At 36.3% G+C, this 19,861-nt stretch overlaps 2 protein-coding genes across 5 annotated transcripts in view; both read left to right on the top strand.

The window, feature by feature from the left end:
- The first annotated feature begins 2,973 nt into the window (after positions 1–2,973).
- LOC127438291 (uncharacterized) lies at positions 2,974–12,224 on the top strand. 3 transcript variants are annotated; one of them, XR_007896709.1, is made up of 5 exons: positions 2,974–3,577; positions 3,678–3,741; positions 3,842–4,018; positions 9,886–10,476; positions 10,738–12,224. XR_007896709.1 is itself a non-coding variant. In XM_051693789.1 (5 exons), exons 1-5 carry the CDS (start codon positions 3,471–3,473, stop codon positions 10,815–10,817), a joined length of 525 nt encoding a protein of 174 aa, XP_051549749.1. In that variant the 5' UTR covers positions 2,974–3,470; the 3' UTR covers positions 10,818–12,223. The 3 variants fall into 3 exon arrangements, 2 of the variants coding, with proteins under 2 accessions (XP_051549749.1, XP_051549750.1); XM_051693789.1 differs by having other exon boundaries at positions 9,886–9,982; positions 10,738–12,223; XM_051693790.1 differs by lacking the exon at positions 9,886–10,476 and having other exon boundaries at positions 10,738–12,223.
- Positions 12,225–12,680: 456 nt separating this feature from the next.
- LOC127438278 (ubiquitin carboxyl-terminal hydrolase isozyme L5-like) overlaps positions 12,681–19,861 on the top strand; it is a 40,280-nt gene continuing 33,099 nt past the window's right edge. The window contains exon 1 of one of the 2 annotated variants that reach the window (XM_051693763.1): positions 12,681–12,874. In XM_051693763.1, the coding sequence (XP_051549723.1) occupies positions 12,799–12,874 (76 nt within the window). In that variant the 5' untranslated portion in view covers positions 12,681–12,798. The remainder of the gene's footprint in view (positions 12,875–19,861) is intronic. The other variant, XM_051693764.1, reaches the window with a different exon arrangement.

Here is a 19,861-nt window from a genome sequence, read left to right on the forward strand (position 1 = left end):
AGAAAAGCAATTGCCAAATGCTTTTTAAAACGCAATTTAAAAGGTGCATTTAAAAATGACTTTAAAATGTACTTATATTTAGCAATAAAACAGCACATTAATAAGAATTTAAATGTGTCTATTTATTTGTCCATTTTTAAATTGATTTATTTATTCACATTTAAATGTGTCTATTTATTTGTCCATTTATAAATTGGTTTATTCACATTTTATTTTCAAATTAATAGATTGATAATTTATTCCTTCATTCTTTTGTAAATGGCACTCCTCGGCTTCCATACTACTGTTGCTAAACTAGCACCAGAGATTATTTTATTTATTTACATAACCTCCGCGGAACTATCATGAGAGAACATTACGGTCAACTAGCGTGTTACGACAGTAAGTCACCGTTTGCGGATACCATACAAATTAATTTGGAGAGCCGTAAACTGACACCTACCTATCGCAAAATTGTCCGTGTCTTATCTTAGAAAACAGCAATTTTAGAGTAGTAAAGTCCACACCTAGTTGAAGATTAGCGGAAAGGCAGTCAGTTAATTAAATGATGAGCTGTTTCCTCACAAAAGCAGTTTATTCAGCGAACTGAAGCATCTCCTCCGTACACATCCATTAAAAAAACAGCCTCTTGTCTCCTCGTCAGTGCTATTTTGTGCTAAGCTTGTAGGTTCCATATGTAGAAGGGTTATGACTAGCACAAAATTTGCGTTACCACGTCATAGTTATAGGTTTTCTCAGCGCTGTCAGAATGGACCAATCACAATAGTTTGTTATTGTTAATGGATTTAAAAAATAATTGTATAGAGGTTGCTAGGTCGATTTGCTACGTGCATGTAGGCTACTAATGCTCGTGGTTAATATATTTAAAACGATTATATCCTTACATTTAGGGTACTTATAAGGCAATATGGCAGAAACGTCTTTAGATTTGAAAGGGACTCGAAAAAGGATTCGGCTTTCTGAGCCACCATGCGCACCCTAAAGGCAGACAAGTTTATGTCTAATAGGAAACAGGGGTTTTCCAATACCCCCATGGGACCTCCAGTGGGCCGCAAGGAGGTGCTGTGGGTCAGCGGAAATAAATAAATAAATTAACTGTAAAATTGTAAAAAATAAATAAAAAATTAACGCTACCGAATTTTAAATTGCTGCTGCTCCGTTTTGCTTTCTAAAGACCTGTTGAAAATCATGAGATGAATTATGATTATTTTATTCTATTGACAAATAAATAAATAAATAAATAAAAAAAAAATAAAAAAAAAAATAATATATATATCAGTATTAGCAGTCACCTTTAGTTGTTAGGCCATATTCTCAGTAAAGCTGCTATGGAATAAGATTTATTGTGAAACCACTATAGAAACAATAATAGTGAAAAAAATATATGATAAAGAAAAAACACTATAAACTTAATACAAAATAAATATTTTGGGGGTATACACACACACACACACACACACACACACACACACACTGGCAGCCAAAAGTTTGGAATAATGTACAGATTTTGCTGTTTCAGAAGGAAATTGGTACTTTAATTCACCAAAGTGGCATTCAACTGATCACAAAGTATAGTCAGTACATTACTGATGTAAAAAAGTCATTTTTGATTAAATCTAGACAGGCCCCATTTCCAGCAGCCATAACTCCAACACCTTATCCTTGTGTAATCATGCTAAATTGCTAATTTGGTACTAGAAAATCACTTGCCATTATATCAAACACAGTTGAAAGCTATTTGGTTTGTTAAATGAAGCTTAACATTGTCTTTGTGTTTGTTTTTGAGTTGCCACAGTATGCAATAGACTGGCATGTCTTAAAGGTCAATATTAGGTCAAAAATGGCAAAAAAAGAAACAGCTTTCTCTAGAAATTTATCAGTCAATCATTGTTTTGAGGAGTGAAGGCTATACAATTCTTGAAATTGCCAAAAAAACAGAAGATTTCATACAAAGGTGTACACTACAGTCTTCAAAGACAAACGACAACTGGCTCTAACAAGGACAGATAGAGATGTGGAAGGCCAGATGTACAACTAAATAAGAGGATAAGTACATCAGAGTCTCTAGTTTGAGAAATAGATGCCTCACATGTCCTCAGCTGACAGCTTCATTGAATTCTACCCACTCAACACCAGTTTCATGTACAAAAGTAAAGAGAAGACTCAGGGGTGCAGGCCTTATGAGAAGAATTGCAAAGAAAAAGCCACTTTTGAAACAGAAAAACAAAAAGAAAATGTTAGAGTGGGCAAACAAACACAGACATTGGACAACAGATAACTGGAAAAGAGTGTTATGGACCTTAACCCCATTGAGCTTTTGTGGGATCAGCTAGACTGTAAGGTGCATGAAAAGTGCCCGACAAGAGAGCCACATCTATGGCAAGTGCTACAGGAAGCGTGGGGTGAAATGTCATCTGAGTATCTGGACAAACTGACTGCTAGAATGCCAAGAACTGCAAAGCTGTCATTGCTGCACGTGGATGATTTTTTGATGAGAACTCTTTGAAGTAGTTTAAGAAGTTCTGAACATTTTTTTTTTTTTAATTGTAATAGTAATTTTTCATGTTATTAATGTCCTGACTATACATTGTGATCAGTTGAATGCTACTTTGGTGAATAAAAGTACCCATTTCTTTCCATAAGAGCAAAATCTGTACATTATTCCAAACTTTTGGCCACCAGTGTGAAAAATCATTAAAAAATCATAATAATTTTCATATTTTTAACGGGGGTCCATCGCAAGGTAATCATCATATTTGGGGGTCCTAGGCATCAAAAAGTAAAAAAAAAAAAAAAGAAAGAAAGAAAGAAAGAAAGAAAGAAAAGGAAAAAAAAAAGAAAGAAAACTTGTTTAAAACATTGCTCGCCCAATGGGATAGAATAGCTGGCAAAAAATGAAGAAGATCCCTGAGGGGTGGAGCTTATGGGTTGATGTCACATTAATGTGCTTCCGGTTGAGAGGTAAACATGTGTTTTGGACTTTGGGGAAAATAGAGGAGAACAATCTTTTGTCTTTTCGTCATTTATTTTACACATGCGTGTTCAACTGTCTTTTGACATCTTTTTCATTTATTTATTTATTAAACAGCGCTCGTAGTTATTGACACTCCACAATGTTTGCGAGTGGCAGTCTGTTCAAATTCAAACATGATTATCAAATACTAATGTCAGCATGAGTATTATTTATACTATTTACGTTAAGATAATCGTGTTTATATTAAAGTATTAGCGGCGTGTAATTAAATTTAAAAAGGGAGAAATGAGGACATCCGTTGTGTTTTGTCATTTCTGCACGGGACATGTTAACCTACCTCAGGTGTCAAGATCGAATCTGTTTTTAGGGTCATTGAAGGTTTAACTCCCTCCCCCCGATCTGATCAGATTACAGCCTAGTTGCGAGATCCTTGTTAATTACCTGATTCACTTCAGATAGCTTTATCCAGGAGCCAGACAACAGTTATTGCTCGAAAATGACAGACTTTAATAACCAAACGAATTCCCTGTTATCTGCATTAACTGTGTTCGCTTTCCTAGTATCCTCAACCTGTCTTTTTCACAGACCAGTGATCATAACAAGGTTGTCACGTATTATTCTGAGCCTGGACTGCTGCTAATGCACTTGTTTTTGGTTTGTGGTTCTCCTAGTTTTATTAAATTCATGTCATATGTTTGTTTAGGATGGGGAACTTAACATCCTCTGCGCCTGGGTTGTCAAGCTCTGCATGTACTCAGTTTGTCCAGGTAAACTTTACCTCGGGTTGTATCGTTTTTTTTTTTTTTTTTTTAATGTTATATCACATTATTACCTGTTTTATACATTTTTTTTTTGTCTTCAATATAGGATATTGTGTCCAAGAACTGTGTTGTAATATTCTCCAAGACCACATGTCCTTACTGTAAAATGACTAAGAATGTATTTAATGAGATAGGAGCATCATATAAAGTCATTGAACTGGATGAGCACAAGGATGGTCGACGTCTCCAGGAGACCTTGGCGCAAATGACAGGTGCCAGAACAGTAAGTAATGTCATTTGTTTACATTTGAAAAATGAATAGTTGATTTAATCCTAGATGCTGATTGGTCCATAAAGCGTTCCAGCCACACTATAGTGTGCAACAGTCGGGTTCCGGAAATAAAAATCCCATTCATTCCTTTCATAGAAGAATTTATTTTCAACTCTAACTTATAAACCTTTAAAGACAGACCTACCATGAGCTCCGAGGTTGTTCATCGATGGTATATGCTTTCCTTGAAGCCATCGTCTGTGTTATTTCAACTTCATTGTTTAAAAATCGTCTTTAATAGCAAAATTCTTGTTCAACAACTACATTCAATCAGAAAACCGTGGCCAACAAAGCCCGTGAAATAAAACCAGAAGCAACCTCCCACTCCCATGATGCACTCTGAATGACGCGAACAAATCGGTCTCCCTACACTCTCAAACTACTACGTACACTATAAATTTGTGTATATCAGAATATTTTGCAATATATGTAAAATAAATTGTTTCTATACTTGTAATCAACATCCTAAAATCAATAGGGTATATATTTCCATAGTTTTATATTCAATTACGTCATTTGCAATGCATCGTGGGATTTTAGTTTGTGCCCTCATGATAGACTGCAAGTACATGGTGTAACAAGGTTTAACCCTCTGGGGTCTGAGGGTGTTTTGGGCCCTGGAGAAGTTTTGATATGCCTTGACATTTGTGCTTTTTTTCAGTTGCTTAAAAACATATTAATGGCTAAAGTCTGATAACACTGTATTCAGCACAAACTGGGCTACAATAACATGTGAACAACATGTATGTACATGTTTGTATTTTTGAGAAAATAACGTTTATGCGTGGTTTTTGAAAAAACAAAAATTGTAAGTCACTGAAATAAGGCCATATAACACATACTAAACATTTGAGAAGTTTTTTGAGAACTGGATCTTGTAGCCTAGCATTTTTGCTACAAAAATGATGTGAAACCATCCTGATCACACATTCATACAAAACAATATAGTCATTTAACTTTTGTAAGACACTTTTAGTGTTAGAAAGGCCATATGTGAGGAGGCGTGGATGATCATGAATTTTGATGTGATTCACACCTGAGGAGACAAAGACCCCTCCCCTGAGAGAGAATGAATGTGAGGAGACTTAATGATTGAATGTATTATCTGACTATACATTTTCTTTACATAAAGACTTAACTTTAGACCTACACTACTGTTTAAAAGTTTATAGATCTGTAAGATTTTTAAAATGTTTTTAAAAGAAGTCTCTTCTGCTCACCAAGGCTGCATTTATTTGATCCAAAATACAGCAAAAACAGTGATATTGTGAAATATTTTTACAATTTAAAATAACTGTTTTCTATTTGAATATATTGTAAAATGCAATTTATTCCTGTGATCAAAGCTGAATTTTCAGCATCATTACTGCAGTCTTCAATGTCACATGATCTTCAGAAATTATTCTAATATGCTGATTTTCTAATATGGGAATATTTACAGCACATTTTCACCTGATCAGATATTTGCAAGCACAAGCTTCGTTGATGATAATGAGGCAGCATAAACACTAATTAAAATATAATATAAACATTCATATTGTTTTTATATCATTTTACATATCATATTTATATCATTCAGCATGCAATTTAAATACCTGCTTTAGCCGAAATAACATTTAAATGTGACTAAAACTTGCCTATTAGGACATATTTCAAATTTCAGTACTCTGAATACTGGCTGGCAAGTCTGGAAATAGTCCAACTAGTAAAATATGTCCATGTTTATGTAAAATAGAATGTCAACTAATGTAAGTAAAACTAAATGACTTACTCATCCGGAATTGTATCCTCGGCTGGATCAAATCGCTCTTCAAAATGTAAATGTTCATCGGAGTCCCACTCTTCTTCTGAGGAAAATGTGAACTCTTCGTCACTATCCAGGACCATCTGTAGAGCTTCCTCACCTGTGTAGCATGCCATCTTCCAAATATGCAGGAAAGTGAATGAATCTGATGATGAAACTTGATGTTTTTTAAGGCATTGTTGTGGGGGCATTTAGTCATTTGCATAGACCGCCTCAGCACATTACTGTATGAATAGCGCGCTCTGTTGGTGGGTGGGATCACATTAGCGATAATGAGCTGAGCCTGGAGAAACTGTACATCGCTTTGTTTCATACAGATTACATTTCAGGAGAATATTTGTTTTAAATTTGAATTGTTTTATTTAAAAGTAGACATTTTAAGCTTTCTTTAGACATATGTTTCATGTTTGTGTGATAAGTATTCGTGGAGTTTCACTTAATTTTTGTGACGTGTTTCAGAAAGATGCTTGCGGAGACGGCTGAAAGTGCACCCTGTTTATTTTCTTTGTTTTACAAAAGCACAAGGTTTTGTTGTTATTGTGAGTGCACACAAATAAAAGTAGACCCTTTATAGTTTCTAATGATGTCTTACACTTATCTGTATGCCCAAAAATGACGGAGTATTTTAAGTTGTTTCTGCTGTTATGCAGAAAAAATCCAGCAGAACACGCCGGCGCCCCCAGAGGGTTAAACCGGACGAAGCATCAAAGTAATATTTTATTGAAAACTTAAACAAAAACACACACACAGCAGCTGTGTGTGGCTCTCTCTCTCCCGAACTGCCGCATCCGTCTCGGCCTTATCCCTCTTCTCGGCTGATTAGCTCGATTGGGGGCCAGCCGTGCCTCAGGCCGGGGAACCCCCGGCATGACATACATCCAACCCCCTTTTCTGCCGGCAGGCTTTCCCCGCCCTTCAAGACCTGGGAAGGAGACAAGGGGAGGAAAAAGGGAGAGAGAAAGAGCGAGGCGCAGCGACAGTGAGAGAAAGAGAGGAGAGAGAGAGAGAGAAAAAAAATTGCTCGCTGGTTCCCAGACACACTGTCGCCTGGTCCTCGACCACTGCTCCACCCTCTGGTGGATGACAGCTGCTCCTCCCCGGACAAACAGGAGCGAGTCCTCCGACCCCTGGCAAATGGAACGCCCCTCTGCATTCTGGCGGCCGGTAGCGAGCCCCTCCACCCTGGCAGCAGCTCCACCGCTCCAGGCGGCCGGCAGCGAGCCCCTCCAACCCTCGTGGACGGCGGCCGTTCCTCCGCATCCAGGCAGCCGGTAGCGGCTACTCCATCCCCCGGCGGACGGCCTCCTCCTTGTCGCACACGGCTTGTAAATTTGTCTTTTTGTCTGATTCTTTTAATAATTGTTTTGCCTTAAAACAAAGTCTGTAATGTTGTGACTCACCTCGGAGCTGGGTGGTTTGGTTCATGCTTTACAAATCTTTTGTGAAAAGTCTATGGAAGAAATTAATGTGGAAAATAAAATACTTCTGGAACCCGGACGGCTGAAAAAGTGGGTGGGCACAGTGATTTGATATGAAAACGAATTAAAAAAATTGGACAAAATGACAGCGGTACAAGAATGTGCACTAAACGTCTTTCATAAGGGCATGAACTACAATCCCATGAAGCACAGTGAATGATGTGATCGAATTAAAAAGATGGAAAATATAGTATAGAAACAGTATATTTAAATAAATATGCAGATACTTACCAATGTATTAGTAGTTTGAAAGTGAAGAAGACTAACTTGTTTGCGTCATTTTCAGTGCGTTATAAGAGTGGGCGGTAGGCGTGTGACAGTATCAAATTTTCACATCACTATAATTGCTGAAGTTTTTATCATGGTATATGGTATTATCATGGTATTGAATTACATTACAAAAACAGATTAAAAGATAAACAAACTTTATTGTTATTCGCTTAATAACAAGTTTAACTACTTTTTTTTTATATCAGTAGCTGGCCTTTTAAATTACAGATAACAAAGAACCCTGAATGTTTAAAAAACTAATTGAACAACTAATTGGTTACAACAATAGTATGCATGTTTTTTTCTGGATAGAAAGCCAATTTCTAACATATAGAGTAGGGCTGCAACTAATGATTGTTTTGATGATCAACTAATTAATGTTTATAAGAACGATTATTCGACTATTCGGGTGATTACGGCAACAATTAATCATTAGCTCTTAACCAACTATTCAGCATGTGCTCAGAGTTAAAAGGCTGTATTAAACTGCTTGCTAACAATAAAGAGTACAAAATCATCTTTTAAAAATACCTCTAAATGGCATTCACTGAATTAAAGGAAAAAAAAAAGTTTAATTCAGTAGTCATTGCAAAAAATCCTATTGTTGTCAAGTGTTTTTGTCTTGTTTTTCATTTAAAAGTCTAAAAATACATTTACTTGAGAAGCAAAATATAAAATATTTAGACTTGCTTTAAGAGAATGTATCTTAAATATAAGTGTATTTTGTATATGTATATTTATATATGTATTTTTCACTTTTTTATACTTATGCGAGTGCAGTAAAGACAAAATATACTTGTATTCAAGATCTATTCTCTAACAGCAAGTCTAAATATCTTATATGCTGCTTCTCAGGTGAATGCATTTTTTTTAAATTTTTTTTTTTTATTTTAAGGATTTTTAGATATTTTAAAATATTTGTATTTTTAATATTATATTCAACATCAGATAACAATTTCTTTTCTTCTGCAGTTTAGCTGCTAAAAAAATGTACGTTGTTTTAAAGGAGTTTTAGATATTTATATTGGAAAACAAGCCAAAACAAAAACAATTCAAAAACGTATTTTGTAGCAGTGTATAATGGGGCAAAGACTGCCCACGTTTCTGTTCACTTCAATCCATTTATAACTCGCAACAAAAAAAAAACAAAACTCTTATTATTAAAGCTGCGTATTGCCAGTTTTCTTCATGAAAAGAAATGCACAGTGACATTATGATTCAATGAGCCATCACGTTATAATTGCCTTTATATTGCTGACTTGCACGGGATGATTGTACCGCAGGTGAGTGAACATGTTGGTCTTCCCGTGTTTCGCCGCCACTTTTCTGCCACATGTTTTACACAAAGGGAATCCATCTTTGACCAACAATCCCTCTAAATGTTTATAGAACACAAAATACTTCAACACTTCCAACTTAACCCTTTTAGAAGGTGGATAAAGGGTCGCCTGCATTCCTCATTCAGCCATGTTCCTCTGCTTTTGTTTACATCAGAGTACGCAAGTGTCATTTATGCCGCATACACGCAATGTTGTGAATCTTGATTTGGTTGATGGGGGAAAAAAAACTATTGTGCAATCAGAAAAATCAAAATTTGGCTTAAAGTTTATCTAGAATTATTTATGGTATTTTGAAGTGCCCACGATAACAATATCGTGCGTGTTAGTTACCGTTATATACCGAATATCGCCACATGCCTAGTGGGTGGTCGCTGCAGTGATTGTGTGACGTGCTTTGTTGGCTGCGATTTTCTGAGTGATGGATCGTTTCCTTTCAGGATCATGGTTAGTATAGTTCCTCACCTCGAATTCCACTATTAAACACGATTTCTAAAAAATGAAGTTAAAATAACACTGATTGATTGCTTCAACAGAAGCATATATCATCAATTAACAACATCAAAGCTCACAGTAGGTCTGTCTTTAAAGGTTTAGAAGTTATCGTTAAAAATATATTTGCCACCTATGGAAAAATTAATGATACTTTTATTTCCAGAACACCACTGTAGCGCCCTATAGTAAAAGCTGTAATGCAAAATTTCTGTTCAATTAGTCACTGTTTATCTCTGCGTAGCACACATACTGGCCAACTTTTAACTTCATTACATGTCAGGAACTGCATCTTCTTGCGGATGGATGGGGCTTATGAATTTGCTTAAAATATTTTTTTTATGAAACGTGCCATTATTTAATAGCCATTATTTAAAAAGGAATACTGCACTTGGGGGCCATGCTGTATTGTGAACATATTATTTTGAACTCTTTCAGGTGCCAAGAGTCTTTATCAATGGGCAGTGCATTGGAGGGGGTTCAGATACAAAACAGCTTCACCAGCAAGGGAAACTTCTGCCTCTCATTGTACAGTGTAGGCCATGCTGTTTGAGTAACAACACTGAGAGCTTAGGAAATCTTCAATTTCAAACTAATCAGTGATTATATATATATATTTGATATGTTTGTATTATGTGGCTACCCTGGAACAGTGCAAATCCCTGCGATGGAGTTGTGTTAACAAATGTCGATAAAATATATGCTGCTATGAAGAAATAGCCCACCTGTTCCGCCTAACTAACTTATTATGAGTGCATATAGCCACATACATGCTGCAGCTAAATATGGTTGTCAGTTCACCTTTTAGTACTTAATCCTGTTCTGTACACAAGCAGTTCGGTAATTTACGAGTGACAACCGCATTCTACAACCAAATTAAATCCTGAAAAATTCAGGTAGTGACAAACGTATTTTCAGAAATTCTACTTTGTGTGTACAGAACCGAACTGAACACCTAGTTGTTAATGACATGATCGATAATGCATGTGAGATGTGTCCGTCGTCTTCTGGTGCACATCACACAAACGGGTATGTATGTGTCTACATTCATATTTAGTCTTTCCACTTTAGTTTTTCTTATCAGCCCTGCAGTCTCGTGGTGACCCGTACATTAGTCCAGAGAGAGCGTGCACTGTTTAACGAGTATAAACAAAACATAGCGATTCTGTTGATGACAACTAAACATTGACAGATAATAATACATGTCTGGTGAATAATCTCTTTCCTTATAAAAAGCGAGCCCAAAACTAAACTGGTTAAACTGATTGCATTCGTGTTTCTTGTGCACAGGTGCGAGATGCTGCAGTGTTGCTGTGGTGATCACTTGTCAGTCATTGCAATTGACAGAAAAAAAGAATACCTCTGTATGAAGCACAACAGTCTGGTTCCGGAAGTAAAATTCCATTAATTACCATTAATTTCAACAATAACTTATAAATCTTTAAAGACCGACCTACCATGAGCTCCGAGATTGTTCATTGAATGGTATATGCCTCTTTTGATGGCATCAGTTTGTGCTATTTCAACTTCATTGTTTTAAAATCGTGTTTAATAGCGGAATTTGTGGTGAACTACACTACCCATGGTCCTGGAGAGAGATCCACCAATCAGAGAACAGTGGCCAACAAAGCCCGCCAAACAAGGCCAGCAGCAACCTGCCACCTCAATGACACAATCGAGTCGGTCGACCCTACACCCTCAAACTACATATATATTTGTATATATCTGAATATTTCACAGTAAACCTAAAATATATTGTTTCTATACTTCTAATCAACAACATAAAATTATGTAAGTACAGTAAGTACAGAATCTTGTACTTTTGTCTTTTTATCCAATTTTCAAATACTTTTATGCTTCAAATAAAATTTTATAATGTTGTGATTCACCTTGGTGCTGGTTGGTTTGGTTCATGTCTTAGAACTCTTTTATGAACAATGTTATGAAAAGCCTATGGAAAAATGAATGGGAAAAATACTTCTGGAACCCAGATGGCTAAAAAGGTGGGCGGGCACTGTTGCACTCTTTTCCATACATTCATGGAATTCGCCCCCGCATTTAAATGTGGTTGTCACTCCTGAAACTTTGTAGTGTGTACATGGCTGTTTTGTTTTTATTGTTATAAGTTTCCCAGACTGTTGTCATCTAAAAGATACTCATCACATGTGATGTAAATTATTTCTGTAAAATATAACATTAGGTGTTTTAGTTGATGTTGACATATTACTTTTTAAGTATGACCTATGTTACATAGCTCTACCTCATTACTACAATATGTACTGAAATATTTTGTAAGTATTAAAGTTTCTCAAAAATGTGTTTTTTTTTTTTTTTTTTTTTTTAAATACAAGCACCCACTGGACTGAAATCATACCTATATATAGCTTAATACTGCACACTGTATCACCTTGTTCTCCACAGTTGCAAAAGTACTGCAGCTAAAGACACATTGGATGGTGTATTACAACAGCATTTTTCTGTTGTGGCATAGCCATTTGACAGTTTTTAATTGAGTGTACATGTAAAAATGCCTTCAAGTAGTGGTACATTTTAATGACAATTAAGCAGAGCTTCAGTAATTTTAGGCAGATTATCCCTAACAAATAATGTACTACTACAAGAATCAGAAAAATTCTAATGACAACATTTTCAGGACGTGAACTCTGAAAGGACAAGTTAATGTCTTAATTTCTTGTCATTTTTTTTTTTATTATTGTTTTTATTTTATTTATTTATTTATTTATTTATTTTACATTGGTTCATCAGAAAAGGAAGATCTTAAATTGTCAACCCTGATACTATTTTGAAATTTTTTTTTTGATTATTAAAAGTTTTACTCCTAAAGACATGAGTTGTGATTTGGAAACATATGTATAAAATCATGAGCACTCATATTAAAATGAAGACTCCAATCATATCAGTAACCTTATAAAAGCTGTATTATTCTACATGGAGAGGATCCCCTCACGTGGGCTGCCATGTTAGGATCACATGACCAGCCGAATAATACACCTTACCCAGCCTTTATTATTTTAGCTTAAGATAACACAGTGCAATTTATTAAAACTTACATTATTTGTCAGATATAATATTGAAAATCTTACAGAGATGTACATGAAATCTTTTTATTTTTATGGAAAAGACATCGAGCGAGCCAAACACAATAACACTCCAGGGCACATGGAGGCAGAAGCGCGCTTCGTGTTTTGAATGCACCACATGAAGAAGTCAAATGACGCATGTAGAAAGGAATGCCGGGAAAACTGTTGTAAGTGTGAGAGAGTCCAATTAGCGTCGCTTTATCAATACATGAGCACAATTACAGTTTACAATAAAATATAAAAGTCAGAAATGGCGGCAAGCGCTGGAGAATGGTGTCTGATGGAAAGTGACCCGGGAGTTTTCACAGAGCTGATAAAAGGCTTTGGTAAGCAGTCTGTGCTTTCTTACGTCAGTGATGCGGGTAACGGAGCTAGTAGTGCTCCAGTTCAGTGATACGGTCGCCAAGATGATGGATGGTTTGTAGGTTATATACAGGGTTGGAAGGGTTACTTTTGAAATATATTCCACTACAGATTACAGAATACATGCTGTAAAATATAATTTGTAACGTATTTCGTTAGATTACGTTACTGACCTTGAGTATTCTAAATACTTTGGATTACTTCTTCAGCACTGGTAGATTTTTTTCACTTGTTTTGACTATAAAAACTCTGCCAGTACAGTAAGACAAAATACACGTTAAAGATACATTCTCTGAAAAACCTAAATATCATATGCAGTGTTGTTTCTAAAACAAGATAAATCTAATTTAAAGATTTTTAGATATTTTTATAGAAAAACAATAAAAAAAATTATCACGAATACGATTTTTGCCCTAATATCAAAGGTCTTACTAGAAAAAAAGAAATTATGATCCAGCATGAATTTTCTTGATAAAAAATATGATCGTGCCTGGTAACGTGCATGTAAAATGGCTAGAAATAGCATTTTATCTTAGCGCAAAGCTGACAATTTACACAAGGTTTATTTCTATTTCTTCTGCTCCAAACTTACTTCTCTGTCTGCTCGTATGAATGTAACACATCATAAGGACGTGTTTTACCGCTGTTCAAATGCACTTTGGATCGCGTCATTTATGTTTATAAATGTATTTCATCTGAAAGGACTAAATATTAAATGAAACAAATGACAATAAAATGCAAAGTAATCTCTTCAGTAATCAAAATACTGATTGAAAGTAACTGTATTCTAAATACCAATGATTTAAATTGTAACTGTAATGGAATACAGTTACTTATATTTTGTATTTTAAATACGTAATCCCATTACATGTTTTAGGTGATCGCCAGCACGCGTTGTAGTTAACAGGTCTCAGGTTCTGATAATCTGATCCATTAAATGAGTTAAATGCATGAGTTAGTTATGAAAAAGTCTCATTAATTTATGTAGAATGACTGGTGTCTCATATTGGAAGTTCTTTGCATGTGTCTTAAATGGATTTCAGTGGCTCATGTTTGGGTTAGAGGTATACCGATATTTCGGTTTTACCAATTAATCGGTGCTGATACCCAGATAGCACACACACATCTCAGAGATGTCCGTTTTAGATCTTTTCATATGGAAAGCATTGCATTCTAATTAACATCTGCCAAACATCTTAAACAGATCAGATTTACAAACATTCTAAATCATAAACTTCTCAAAGACATCTGCTGAATGTCTTAACCTCTGTACTCAAGGGGGTGATAGAGTTACCTTCAATTGTCTGTGCCATTAAACTGGATGTGTCATTATTCAAGTTGCTATAACTATATTGACTTGCACTTACTTGCTTAGCTATATTATCTTCAAACTGTTGCTCCGCTATGACAGTAGTTGACTTGAAAGAGAAAACTCACAATAGAAGTGGACATTTCACACAAATCTTGCTATAGTTCCACTTGCGGCAATGCTGAAAATGAAACGCATACTTGCGTTATGTTATGAGTTGTGGTTTGACACATTTCGGAACATAAACGTGCATGAAATTGAGCTTGAGTTGCAAGATGCATCTGCATTCACGTACTTGTGTAGAGTATGTTTCAGCACTAGGGTTGCTCCGATACCAAGATTTTGGCTTTGGTACGATACCAGCCCTGGTACCTCAGTATCAATATTAACTCGATACTTAAGTTTTTTTATTTGTTGCCTATGATTTTTGTTGAAATTATGCAGTTCTTTTAGACGAGTAATTTTCTGTGTAAAGTCTTATAGATACAAATTATGCCTTTTCTGTTAAAATTTGTCTGGATTCCATGTTAAATGTTTAAATTAAATGTAATGATCAAATTGTGTTTAATCAAATACATACTGTACAGTTTTAATAAAATGAAAATATAATACATTTCAACTCATATATATATATATATATATAATTTTGGTAAAACAAAAAAAGATGCACAATAGAGATTTACAGTATTAATGAAAACATTATCTGATTACCTGAGGCAAATGGCTGCCATGGCTGAATCACAACAAGCTGATATTCAGTACACTTGCTTATGTGATATTGCTTACAGATAATAATACTAATAATATAACCATTTAATATTATATTATTGTTACTATGAGTAGTTTTGTGAATGCTTTGAATAATACACTTTTATACAGTAGTAATATTTTTCTGTCGTAATGTCTTCAATTTCACGCATCCGGATAAATAGAGCTCTCATTTCAGTGAGACTTATTTTGAAAGATCTTTGAGTGCGTGCCTGTGTGCGTGCCTGTGTAACACAATTTTTGTTCCTGGGTAGTACGTTTTATTTCCTAATTGCTTATGCCTCAAAAGTATAGAAAATGGCTATTATTCCCCACAAACTTTGCTTTTGTGACCAGAACAGTGATATTTTGAAATGTACCTATTTCCAGTGAGAAAATGGGCGAATTTCGTTCACATAAAGTCAGAAAAAAACAACATATGAATCCAAATTAACATGTATTTATACTAAAGTAATACAAAGATAACTACAAAAGATTTAGAAGTGAGTCGTTTTTCAATATTTACGATTATACTGTAAATCACTTTAACGAATCAGCCCCCAAATGTACTCATCATACTTCAAGGCGTCCAGCAAGGTCTTGATGCTGTTGTAATCCTCTTTGAGGTGCACCGAGTGAGCCAGGGGAAGAGACTGGTACATGTTACCATTATGGAGCAGCACGGCTTTGAGGCTCCTGGATGAGCTGTCAATGAAAAGGCACCACTCATTCTGGTTACAGGCGATTCCGATTGCCTCGAACAGATTGGTCACATTGTGGCAGAAGCAGAGCCCATCTTGACAGGTGAAGAAGCTGGAAAAAGGTTGGTGACGCTTCCTCTGATCTGTGACTTGCACACTTTCATCCAACAAGTTCCACTGCTTGAGCCTAGATATTAAAAGCACGGCATTGGACTTAGTGAGACCAAGACTTCTAATCAAGTCGTTGAGGTCTTTTTGGTTGGGGTAATATGGGTTTCTCTCCTCAGTTCCACCTCTGAAATTGTCATCTGCATCTACAACGTCTTCCTCGCTCTTTGAATTGCTGCTCTCATCTAAAGACGGCTGCTCTCTCTCCAGAGCAGTGGGTACGGGGAGCTCATGGCAGTGTGGCACCGGGGCGATGGATGAAGGAAGGTCCGGATATGTGAGAGCAGGTGCGTTCTTGCCAGTCCGACGTTCAGAGGGGTCCACCATGCAGAAGAAGCAGTTGCTTGAGTGATTAGTGGGTTCCCGCCAAATTCTTGGGATAGCGAACTTCATGGCACTCTCTTCCCCTCTGTACACAGAACAGCCTCCTTTAGTGTATTAAGCACTAAGCAGTAAACAGAATGCACTCTTGCATAGGCCATACTTTTTTGTAGGGTTGATAAAATATTTTTTAGGTATTTGGTCACAATCAGCTACAAAACTGAAAAGCATCTCTTGTGTTATAAAAGTACAAAATAAATAGAATAATGAAAAATAAAATTTGTGCACTAGGTGAAGCCATTCTTGTTTTGGGTTGGTGCATAGATGGTCTCTTCTTCTGCTCTTTCTCCTGTTGTGGCGGTTAGCAAACAGTGTTGCATTACCGTGAGAGCCCCCTTCTGGATTGTATTGGATCGCCTGTGACTGACTCAGATGTATTCTCCATCTGACTGCATGCACCGAAACATGACAAATACATGTACCGTTACACCCCTAGTATCCACTTAGGCAGCTGGAACTAAACTGAACTGGTGGACTTAAGGCCCCTGTATTTATACTACTATTTATATTACTGGAAAGTTCTAGAAAGTTCTAGAAGTTACTCCAAGTTTTCTCAGCACTGAATCAATCTGGAATGTTCTGGAAAATAGGTAAATTTCAAAATATCACTGTCCTGGTCACAAAAGCGAAGTTTGTGGGGAATAATAGCCATTTTCTATACTTTTGAGGCATAAGCAATTGGGAAATAACACTTACTACCCAGGAACCAAAAAATAAATTAAAATGTGTTACACGGTGTAATCAACCTAATTCTTAATTAAACCTCATCTGATCAAATATATACAAAACCTTTCATCGGGTGAATATATTGGCCTATAAGCTATAAAAAGCTTAATTTGGTCAGTGCTTAAAAATAGAGCATTGTAACAGAGCCAAGTCTCTGTCATTTCAAAATAAAAGTCCCTTGTGTGTTTCTGACTTGTATATAAGGCTTGGAATCGATGCCTTTTTCACGCATCAATAATCAGAAAATTTTACCAATGAATATCTGCATTTTTTTTTTTCCAGATATAAATAGGGCTGCTTGCTGCACAGTAGTCTTTGTCTCTTCAGACATATGTCTCAACACAACTTTGATCAAGTGTAAGCGGCAGGGTAAACTAAAAGGGGTAGCACACCAGACGCGTCTGACAGATGACATGCCGCGTTGTAAAATTCAAAACAATTATTTTCTATGAAAAATACACACTGCCACAACTACTTGCCATCTCCGATGGCTGCTCATAATTCGGCAGCACCACGGAGCGCAACTCGCATAGTTTTCCATTAAATTTGACCCAAATCAATATCAAAGGACAAAGTTTATTTACTCTAGCCATTACTGGATAATATATTGTGTATATGTACAGCTGAAGTCAGAAGTTTACATACACTTAGGTTGAAGTAATTAAAACTCATTTTTTTAACCACTCCACAGATTTCAAATGACCAAGCTATAGTTTTGGCAAGTCGTTTAGGACATCTACTTTGTGCATGACATGAGTAATTTTTCCTACAATTGTTTACTGACAGATTGTTTTACTTTTAATTGACTATATCACAATTCCAGTGGGTCAGAAGTTTACGTTCACTAAATTAACTGTGCCTTTAAGCAACTTGGAAAATTCCAGAAAATGATGTCAAGACTTTAGGCAATTAGCCAATTATCTTCTGATAGGCTAATTTGCTAATTGGAGTCAATTGGAGGTGTACCTGTGGATGTATTTTAAGGCCTACATTCAAACTCCATGCCTCTTTGCTTGACATCATGGGAAAATCAAAAGAAATCGGCCAAGACCTCAGAAAATAAATTGTGGACCTCCACAAGTCTGGTTCATCCTTGGGAGCAGTTTCCAAACACCTGAAGGTACCACATTCATCTATACAAACAATAGTATGCAAGTATAAACACCATGGGACCAGGCAGCCATCATACCACACAAGAAGATGCATTCTGTCTCCTAGAGATTAACGTAGAATGGTGCGAAAAGTGCAAATGAATCCCAGAACAACAGCAAAGGATCTTGTGAAGATGCTGGAGGAAACGGATATGTATGTAAACTTCTGACTTCAACTGTATCTTTCATAGAGCCTACACAATGTATTTTCAGTTATTAGTATGTGGTTTGACAGCTTGAATAAATCCTCTTCAAGGCTACGTGCATATAAATTGCATAATAATTTCTTATCGTTCAGTTTGCGCAGTTACACCAGTTTCATACACTAACCTGCAAACTTCAATCAACGTCACTTTGTTAATTCTTGAAGAAGTACAAGACATTTGTGTGAATGGTGACTAGATCCACAGTTTGGACTTGTTTGCCTTGTCCTACCTGCAACCCGCTTCAGTAAATGTTATATCACCCTCTTGTGGTCTCCAGAGCTATTTTTACATTTTACATTTATGCATTTGGCAGACGCTTTTATCCAAAGCGACTTACTTATTACAGGGACAATATCCCCGGAGCAACCTGGAGTTAAGTGCCTTGCTCAAGGACACAATGGTGGTGGCTGTGGGGATCGAATTTCTGATTACCAGTTATGTGCTTTAGTCCACTACACCACCACCACTCCATATTATAACGGAAGGCAAACAGACAGTGAATTGGAAATCACACAATTTAGGCTTCTAATTTAAATGTCGGCTAATGTTAATATATCGTTGCCTCAAAAAGGTTTTGATAAAATAACGTGCCGATCAATAATCGATATATCAGTATTTTATGACGTGCTTGTTCTTTAGAGATATAATTTATTGTTTGAATTTTGGTTGGACAAAAAACTGTATCTGGGATTTTATACATTTTGGACTCTTATAGCCTCTACTGTATATCTGTGCCCATCATAGTAAGGGCATAGACACTTTTTTTTTTTTTTACATTCTTTAAATCGATTTAAAAAAAACTATCAGCCTTTGCAACCACCCTAGTTATCGGTATTTATTAATTTGGTCATCAAATATGCATTTTGTAGTTAACATTTTTTATTAAATCATACAATAACAACAAAAAATAAATGCAAAACATATATAGAATCAACATTTAAACCCCACAACCAAACACATAATAATCATACTCACTTAAAATTATATTACACTACTCTCTCTCCACGCCCCACCCGAGAGCCCTCCAAAAATTCCAAATACCTGCCCCATTTCCGGATAAACAAAACCAAGTCACCCCGTCTTCCTGATGACACCACCTCATAAGCCGCCACCCTCCCCATCTCCGTGCACCACTCTGTATATGGGGCGCACCAGCTGACCTCCAACCCCTCAAAATAACCTGCCTGGCAATCAACACACAGGCCAGAACCCAATTCTCTATTTGACTATCCCCCACATCAATGACCGCCCCATAGCCCAGAACACAAAGTCTGGGGAAAAACGAAACCCGAGCACCCACCACGTCAGACACAAAATTCTGAACCTTCAACCAGAACTTCTGGATCTCAACACACCACCAAAAATTATGGGCCATGTCTCCATCCTCCGATTGGCATCGCCAGCAGGTGGGTGTGTCTTTAAGACCAAGCTTATACAATCTAGAGGAGGTCCAATAGAATCTATGCAAAATTTTTAATTGCATAAGACGCACCTTTGCATCTCTAGATGCAGACTTAATGTTTTTAAGAATCCTAGCCCACACTCCCTCCTCCAATACCAA

This window comes from Myxocyprinus asiaticus, chromosome 49 (genome assembly GCF_019703515.2).
Source record: "Myxocyprinus asiaticus isolate MX2 ecotype Aquarium Trade chromosome 49, UBuf_Myxa_2, whole genome shotgun sequence".
NCBI classification, from domain to species: Eukaryota; Metazoa; Chordata; class Actinopteri; order Cypriniformes; family Catostomidae; genus Myxocyprinus; species Myxocyprinus asiaticus.